Source organism: Mya arenaria, chromosome 8, assembly GCF_026914265.1.
Source record: "Mya arenaria isolate MELC-2E11 chromosome 8, ASM2691426v1".
In the NCBI taxonomy this organism is placed as follows: Eukaryota; Metazoa; Mollusca; class Bivalvia; order Myida; family Myidae; genus Mya; species Mya arenaria.
In genome coordinates this window covers 36705928-36715367 of record NC_069129.1, presented here as the reverse complement: position 1 = coordinate 36715367, position 9440 = coordinate 36705928, and the positions used below count along the sequence as shown (strand labels likewise).

Below are 9440 nucleotides of genomic sequence, written 5' to 3'. Positions count from 1 at the left end.
GAGACCTAGGAGTTCGGGGTCCCGATCCTCTACCGCCACGCCTAACAGGTGACCTTTGGAGTATGGGAACTCGACCCTTTCCTCCCCCCTTCCTCGGAATTGTATCACCTAGATTCTTTTTCAAGTTGGGATATACTATGCATACATTATATAATTATATATATCAACAAAAATATATTGCACTATTTACTTTTGTGAAAATAAACCTTATTTTAATATTTTTGTCAAAAATCTTATTTTCGTTTTTTAGTCCATAAATGCATTACAGCAGCACCGATTAATCGTAACAACTCGGTTATCTCCGGCATTCTGTTGGATTATGGCCGAGGTGGATTGCAGTTCCGATGTGTAATCTTTTTCAATACTGTAAGGAAATCAAAAATAAAATAACCTAAACTTAAATGAAAAGAAAGAAAGATTTTTGGATGGTCGTATTTCTATGGGAATTTGAGTATTGTTGATTTTTTATTGATTGACCTTGACCCTAAAATCGAAAATGAAAGTAGAAGTGGTTGTCGTGAGTCGTACAGTAAGTGAACAAGAATGTAACTATACTGTACAGTACTGTACAGTGTACTGTTTTTTCTTGGGAGTAGGTTTATTATTATTATTTGTTATTTGTCCCAGATATTCATGACATCAATTTAGGCTTTAAGAATAAATTACTGGTCAGGGACCATTTTTTCGACAGTACCAATTACATGTATTCGCTCACATAGCCAAAATAATGCGCGTACAGTAAAGTATAGGGAACTTTTTTAACATTTGGAAATTCATTTGTTCCCTAAACGCCACAAGTCAACTGAGCAGTACCAATGTAAAATATATTCTTCAACTATTACTCCACAATACTTAACACTTCACTGTTAAATTAAAACACAAAAGATACACTTTAATTATTTTAGCCAATACCTTTTACTTATTAAACTTAAGTGTTTTATGAAACACAAAAATTAGTTTAATTTAGATTGACTTTTGTCAATAAAGCATAGCCATTTTGAAACCATCTAGCAGGTGCCCGTTATCTTTCCGCTCAATATACTTAGCGCTGGAATCTATCATTCTTGGCTAGGAAAACAACAAGTGGGTTATGGACGCGTAGAGTCCCCATAAAAAATCATCAAAGACTCTGAAGCGGCTGTTTATATGGACTATCGCTCACCCTGTAGCCACAATAATGCGCGTACTATATAGGTAACTTTTTTAACATTTGGATATTCATTTTGTTCCCTAAAGGCCACAAGTCAACTGATTTATACCAATGTTAAATATTTTCTTCAACTGTAACTCCACAATATTTAACACTGCATTGTTAAAATAAATACATAAAAGTTACACATAAATTATTGTTAACCAATACCTTTCTCTTATTACACTAAGTGTATCATGAGACACAAATTCAGATCGATCTGTCAACAAAGCATCGCCATTTTTTAACTACAGTAAAAATCCTATATATGCGACCACCACATTTTCATGACCAACCCGCTAATAAGACCGATTTCTTTCAGACCCAATCTTTTTCCTCTATGATTCAATGGTTGCTCACCCCGAAAAAACAGGCACACCGCCAATCCCTTTTAATTAATCGAATGTTAAATTGATCCGTTAATGCGACCGCAGGCAAATTGTTCATAGGTACTGTACATGTTTGTGTTCACACCTCGATTGACATGCAATACAAAAAAGTTTACAACACCTGTCCCGGTTTTCGGATAATCACCGACCACTTTACGACAACAAGTAGCCGCTTTACTATAGAGTTCATGATTAGAGTGAAAAACAAGGAAGTTTTTGATAATTGATATGTTTTTGATTGATTAATGCTTTTGATTGGATTTTCGGGGAGTGACTTACTGTGAAAATATAATTACAGGATATTGAAACTGTGTTGTTTTTAATACATGTTATTCATTGAAAAATTTATGATGCAAATTAAAAATGACATAACTTTTATTTATTTTCTCTGCTTGAATAGTATTTGATATAGCCCCATATTACCAATACTCAGTAATACCTGTGTATCATGCGTGGCAAACAAACACCAGCAGATACCTTCAGACAAAAGCATGCCTGACCCTGAAGGGGTCCGCTGGTCTTTATATACAGTAAATTCTGAAACCACACAGAGCCCGGGCTTTGCTAATTTGCATATTACCAACCAAGTAAGCATACGTACTATGAACATACTTCCGTCTATAACAGAATGTTATACTATGGCACATCTGCCGCCTACAGCAGACCGTTTCATTACTTTCCCCTGCGAGAAGCGTGATTGGCTAGTCAATGTTATTACGTGATATTACCAAGTTTAGTATATAGCTTAAATATTCCAAGCATTTAGGGTAAGCCTTCGTAGCACAGTGGATACAACATTGGACTGCAATTTTGGCGACACTGGTGCGAACCCGGTCTCCGACTCAATTTTTTTAAAATTTTGGTATTTTTTTTAGCTCACCAGAGCACGAAGTGCTCATGGTGAGCTATTGTGAGCGGTCTTTGTCCGGCTTCTGTCCATCAGTACATCCGTCCGTCAACAATTGCTTAAAAAACTTCTCCTCCGAAACTACCTGCCCAAAATTCAATGAAACTTCACAGGAAGCTTTCAGACTTAAAATACACTGAAAGATATTTCATAACAGAGTGGATAATTGAAATTCGGGTCTTTTGAAACATGGGTTCCCTCAAGGTTTTGGCTTGGTCCCCGGCGTCCTCGAGCGATCTCAGTTTTACTGTACTGTTGAAACTGGTGATTTTGAACAAAAAAAAGTATTATTTGTTTGGTTAGCAGGTCAAGTTGATAGCATCAATAATTGGTGTTTTATCATTTAAACATGTGTATGTTTCCCAATAAGTTCATTTATTTTGATTAAAAATAAATTTTATTATTTTCGCGAGATTGAAGTAAATTGTTGTATGTCACGTTGCAATTAGAATACTCTCTTCCGTTAAAGTTATTACGGACATGTTCACGATATTTAACGGTAGTTTAAGGTATTATTTGGACCGAGATTAAACTGGTCAATGAATCGTGAAGCACACTTTTATGGCAAACCTGGTAAAAAGCAGATCAAAATAAAAATGCCCGCCCAACCCGCCCAGTAATAGAATGTATTGCATATTACCCTCTTGGGTATCTACATGTTATTTAAGGTATTTAAGTCATTTAGTTTGCTGAACTTTGGTTAAATATATATTTCCCGCGTTGCTGTTTTGGTATTTTGTATTTTACAGTACCGCATCCCAGCGGTGGTTCGAGTCTGGTCCACAAACACGTTATGGCGGTTTGATGTATCTTCAGGGTCTATCTCAAGTGTCACTTTGTAATACCAGGAATGAACCCCCACGTTTACACGTGCAACTGCTATGTGGAGTAATAATTTTGTCGATGTTCTGTAACATCAACACATAAAACTATAGAGATCTTTGTGATGAATCATAATTGGAAACTCATGTGCATTTCGGTTCCGTACGTGACACCCACCCGATGCTAACATTAAAGAGCACATGACAGACTGTTCAACTCCCCCTTTAGTGGAAATAATTCTGTTTAAGATTCATTGGACTGGACCAGCCTTCTTTACATCGTGTTAGTGTTGGAAAATTGTACTCTCTTTACATGTTGAATGTGCATCTATTCTGTTCTATTTTTTAACCATGTCTAAATAAGGAACCATTGACATCGGAAATAGCTATCTGTTTGCATGCCACATCTTTGCTAAAATATGAACTTCTATCTTTGAATACGAAGGGTAGACGGCAATTTCAGTAGTATTTAATATTTGTTCGAATTTATGCTCGCTGCTTTCCATGGTTCCACATGTAATAACACTGATAATCCCGTTGCTGGAATTACAAAGTCTGAACGAATCTGCTGCATGTATATTTTTCAATACTTGGCATCCCGGTGGTTGCATAGTTGCGTTGCGTGGCATTGCAATGCCAGGAGATTGCTGATGTTGCATTGGCTATTGGCAATTGGTGGTTGCAGGATTGCGTTGCATTGCATTGCCAGGAGATTGCTGATGTTGCATTGGCTATTGGAAATTGGTGGTTGCATGATTGCTTTGCGTTGCATTGCATTGCCAGGAGATTGCTGATGTTGCATTGGCTATTGGAAATTGGTGGTTGCATGATTGCTTTGCGTTGCATTGCATTGCCGGGAGATTGCTGATGTTGCATTGGCTATTGGAAATTGGTGGTTGCATGATTGCGTTGCGTTGCATTGCATTGCCAGGAGATTGCTGATGTTGCATTAGCTATTGGCAATTGGTGGTTGCATTGTTGCGTTGCATTGTGTTGCCATGAGATTGCGGAGTTTGCATGTGCTATTGGCAATTGGTGGTTGCAGTATTCTTTTGCCAGGAGATTGCGGATTGCATTGCGGATTTTGCATGGACTATTTGCAATAGGATAATGGAGATGCAGACAGTTGTTGCTGGATTGTCCCACTTCGCTAAACAGGCTATTCCAGCACGGGTAGGCATAGACACTATAGCATTATCAAACTGTTATTACATTTTGTATATAACATTTTGTATAATTACTTGATACAACGGGTTAGCCCAGCCTCTCTTGGCTTGCGTGGTTCATTCCCACTCAGACTTCCAGCCGTGCGTCAATATGACCTATAATGGAGTTCGTTCGTTTTCATGGCCATATCTTGCCAATCTTTTTACTATCTTTTTGTTTTAAGCTGCTGTTCAATAGCAGTATTGTATAGCAAAGTTATTATGCTCTTATCACGTTGGTTATGTAGAATTAAACTTGGGAACTTTCAATGTCGTTTTGTTTTTTGTTTCTGTTCAAACAAAGTCGTAAAATAACTATCTACTGTAAATCCTATGTCAAACAATAGTAAGTATTATTATACCCTCACCACTTAGTGGTATGGGCTATATAGGAATCACCTTGTCCCACCCGTTTTGGAGGTAATGACTTCAATCTTCATATACAGATAGATCTTATTGAGAAGATGTACAGTGGACAACAACTGTTACCCTGGTTGCATATTGTTTGAGTGATTGCTCTTTGCTAATGCTTATTTTTTGTTGGAGCATAAATTGAAAAGTCTATGAGGTATTGACTTTAAACATCATATACAGATAGATCTCATTAAGGAGAAGTACTATGCACAGGAACAATAACTCTGGCTGCAGTATTTTTTGAGTTTTTTTCCTTTGTTTAACTTTCATAGTTGTCCGGAATGTAACCTTAAGTCCTTGAGGTATTTACTTTAAAATGAATTTTGTTTAGGAGAAGTGCAATGCACATAAACCATAATTTATGGGCCAGATATGGCAGTCAGTTGCTGCCCTTGTTATACTAGTATTTTTTTCCCTTCTTAACTTTATATGTTTTTGTGATTTTTACTTTTACAATTTTACAATTGTACAAAAGAAGCATTATTTTGTGTTTGGTGTTTTTTAATTAAAAACTTTAATTTTGCTTTGCTTTTAAAAACTAAAAAGAATTTTCATGTCTTATTTCTCTGATGTTATAATCTTTATTATATATTTGGACCACTGTTTTAATTGATGCCTTCTAACCGACATTCAATGAGCATACATCACACCCATTGATACTTTTTATTACAAGAATGTGGTGTAGTGGGGATATTAATCACATCCAGCTCTAATTTGAAGGGGCATTGTCGGCATAGAATGTTCATTTCCTTGTTTATAGCTCCATGGGCCAGAAGAGCTTATGCAATTACCCGGTGTCTGTGCGTCTGTCTGTATTTAATTGCTTGTGATTGTGATAGTTTTCAGTTTTGGTTGTATCTATATCAAACTTATACAGTAGCTAGATATCCATGAGACTTCGGTTCCTTTCTTAAACCAGCCAGAACAAAATTGCTCTAGTTGCCAAGTGAAAAATTATAGACTAAGAGAGACCACCTGTACTCTGAGAGTGAAGTTTTTTGTTTGTTTCACTCTCCCTTTGTAAAAGAGGTTAAAATTAAAGTCTAAGAGAGACAACCTTTACTCAGAGAGAGAAGGGGTTTTTTTTTTTTTTTTTTTTACTCTCCCTTGAATTCGTTAAAAAGGTGAATCTTACAGTCTAAGAAAGACAACCTGTACTCAGAGAGTGCTGTTGATTTTCTTCTCTGCCTTTGTTATAGAGGGTTGATCGATGTTTGATGAGAACTCCATTTATTTTTGTTGAGTTCTCCATTTATCACCTGGTGTTCACTAAACTTATACAGTAGTAAGCCTTTCCAATTTTGTATGTCCTTACATCGTTTCCAACGAAAAGCTTGTTTTGGGATAATGAATGAAAACGAGGAAATAGGCATACTGTATTGAGCTTTTTTGAAAAGGTTTTAAGTGTTTAACTCGACTATTAAGGAGGCTTTACTACTCACCCTGGCGTCTGCGTCCAGTGAAAGTTTTAGGGCAAGTCGGCATTTTCACTTATTACTCCAATACCCTTCATTCAATTCACTGAATACTTCACACAGTTGTTCATGACCATCACACAATGAGGTAACATAACTCGTTAGTATCCTTTATACAAATTATGGCCCTTGATTGACTTAGGAACTTAAGGTAAAGTTTAAGGGCACATTGTGTCCAGTTTAAGTTTTAGGGGTTGGCATATATTTTACTAATAACTTCTATACCCTTCATTAAATTGGCTTAATATTTCACACAATTATTGACGACCGCCTTACAGTTACATAACACCATTTCATCTTAAATACAAATTATGGCCCCTTATTGACTTAGGAACTTAAGTTAAAGTTATAGGGCATATTGTGTACGGTTTAAGTTTTGGGGCAAGTTGAGATTTTCACAAATTACTTCAATTCCATTCATTCAATTGTCCTAATACTTCACACAAATAGGTTACATAACTCCATATTATCCTAAATATAAATTATGGCCCATGGTCGACTGAAAAAGTTATGTTAAGTTTTGGGCAACTTTGGGTTTTAACTCAGATTTCAAAAACTGTTCATTTAATTGCCTTTATACTTAAAACAGTAGCCATCGCACAAATTAGGTAACATAACTCCATATTAACCCTCGATACAAATTATAGCTCTTGATTGACTTTGTTTTTTTACTCTTATTTTTATTCCTTATTTGGCTTTTGACAGGCTCATTTTTATATTTTTAGCAAGGTTTTCACAAAGTGAAAACTGGTTATAACAATGACGTACATCGTTGTTCTGGAGGGTCAGCGGGAGGGCGGCATCAAACTCACCTATGGTATCTAATAATTTTAGTTAGGTTTGTCATATTGTGACCAAGCTTATATAAACGAAGAGTTAATATAGTCTATAGAGACCTTTCATGGGATTGCATTGGTGCCCCTAGGTACAAGGTCAAGGTCACAGTTTCTAAAAATAGAAAAATGGTTGGTACTGAATAAATTTAGTTAGGGTTGACATATTGCATCCAAACTTAGTATACAGGAAGAGTTTATAGAGACCTTTCATAGCATTGTGTTTGGGCCCCCGAGTCATGGTCAAGGTCACTATTACAAAAATTAGAAAATGGTAATAACTGAATAACTTTAGTTACATATTGTGACCAAACTTGGTATATAGGAAGAGTTTATGGAGACTTTCATGGGTTTGGATTTGGGGCCCCTTGGGTCAAGGTCACAGTAACTAAATATAGAAAAATTGTTGGTTCTGAATAACTTTAGTTGCCATACTGAGACCAAACCAAAGGAAGAGTTTATTGAGACCTTTCATAGGTTTGTGTTCGGGGCCCCAAGAATAATGAATAAAGACCTTTCATGGATTGGGCTTTGGGCCCCTAAGGTCTAGGTCAAGGTCACTGTTACTAAAAAAAAGATAACCATTTGGTACTGAATAACTTAAGGTAGGGATGACATATTGTGACCAAACTTGGTATGTAGGAAGAGCTTGTGAAGGATCTCTATGGAATTTCATTTGTGGTCCCTAGGGTCACTCTTACTAAATATTAAAAATAAGACAGTTGAAACTGAATCTCACAATTAAGGTTGACATTCTTCTGTCAATCATTGGAAACATGGTTTTGTCGCATTGCGTGTTAAGACTTTTTAATTTGCCTTTTTTTTTTTTTTGGCAGGCACATATTACATCACTATTGTTTTCTTATCTAAGACAAAGTATAGCATATAGTCCAGCGCGTTGTCCTACGACAGCTCTTGTTATTTATTTATTTTATGTCACTTAGATGGGTTTTTTGGTGTTTTTTCAGCTGCTGGACGGATGTTAGGATCATTATCAACTGATCATAAATAAATTTTTGTGATCTACCAGTGTGGGAAACTGTTGAGTGCCTTGTAAATTACAGAAAATGTTGGTGTTTTACCAGCATGCTAAACTGTTGAATGCCTTGCAACGCTGCTCTTATGCATTAAGGAAGTACACTGCAAGTCCTAAGAAACCCCACAAAGAGAAAGCAGAAGGAAACACGGTAAGTGATAAATAATGAGGGTCCACCAAAAGATTTGTGGGTACCCCACAGTTATTGCTCTGTCCGTATGTCCACCCATTTGTCTATCCTTTCACATTTTTGTGTTGTTGTTTTTTCAAACTTTAAAATATTTGAAAGATATCAACTTCAAACTTAACTCAATAAATTGTTTTAGCAACTTGAATTACTTTTCATAACAGCATGAACAATATTGGATGGAAGTGAATGAAACTTGAAGCATCAATTATAGATATCATCTATTGAAGATGACAATGTGATATTGTGTGCTGTAAAATAATCATATCTGGAACCCACATTTACCATATTGCCTCCTTTGATGAAATAATTTATATAATTTTGTGACAGAAGTGAATAATAATTAACAGATAGGATATTGGTAATAGGGACTTGTGCACAATTTAAAAATATAACTTGATTTTCATTCCCTAAGCACCTCACATGACAAATAGGAATGTTGAATAAAACAGTCAAGGAAGAGAATGAATATCACAAATAGTTAATGGCCATTTGTGTGTGTATCCATTTGTATTACCATTAATCTGTGATAAGCATATTCCTTAAGTTAACTCACTTTTTGGTATTGAATATTCATGTTTTAGAAAAACTTTTAAGTCTTTAAATATTATTAATGTTAATTTTTTTAACAAGATGGCAATGTGAGCTTATATAGATGTTAGAACTCTAATTTTTAACCACACTTTAAACATGTATGTTCATTGATATTCAAATCCCCTTTATTAATCTAAACACATTGTTAATTTACTGGAAAATAAAAGCTTTGAATATAATTCAATACAAATTGAAATATTTCTGAAAAAATTATGATGATGAAAGGGCACCATTTGACTGCATGGTCCATATTTGAAAAGTTATCCCGGTTCAGACATTCCATCAAAATCCTGACCCGTCAGATATGATATCATCACTTATCATCAGGTGATGGCTTTAGTTGTTATCCCCTGCTGAACTGAAGGTGGGGAATATTGTTTTGGCGTTGAT

The 9440-nt window shown here is 35.7% G+C and overlaps 1 protein-coding gene across 7 annotated transcripts in view; it reads left to right on the top strand.

Moving 5' to 3' along the window:
* Nucleotides 1-273: 273 nt before the first annotated feature.
* Nucleotides 274-9440, top strand: part of LOC128243286 (mitochondrial ribosome-associated GTPase 2-like) — a 43365-nt gene continuing 34198 nt past the window's right edge. The window contains exons 1-3 of one of the 7 annotated variants that reach the window (XM_052960960.1): nt 1000-1194; nt 7126-7217; nt 8202-8420. In XM_052960960.1, coding sequence (XP_052816920.1) covers nt 8301-8420 — 120 coding nt within the window. In that variant the 5' untranslated portion in view covers nt 1000-1194; nt 7126-7217; nt 8202-8300. Of the gene's footprint in view, nt 367-445; nt 593-999; nt 1195-3154; nt 4480-7125; nt 7218-8201; nt 8421-9440 lie in introns of those variants that run through there. The other 6 variants (XM_052960957.1, XM_052960956.1, XM_052960959.1 and 3 more) reach the window with 6 other exon arrangements.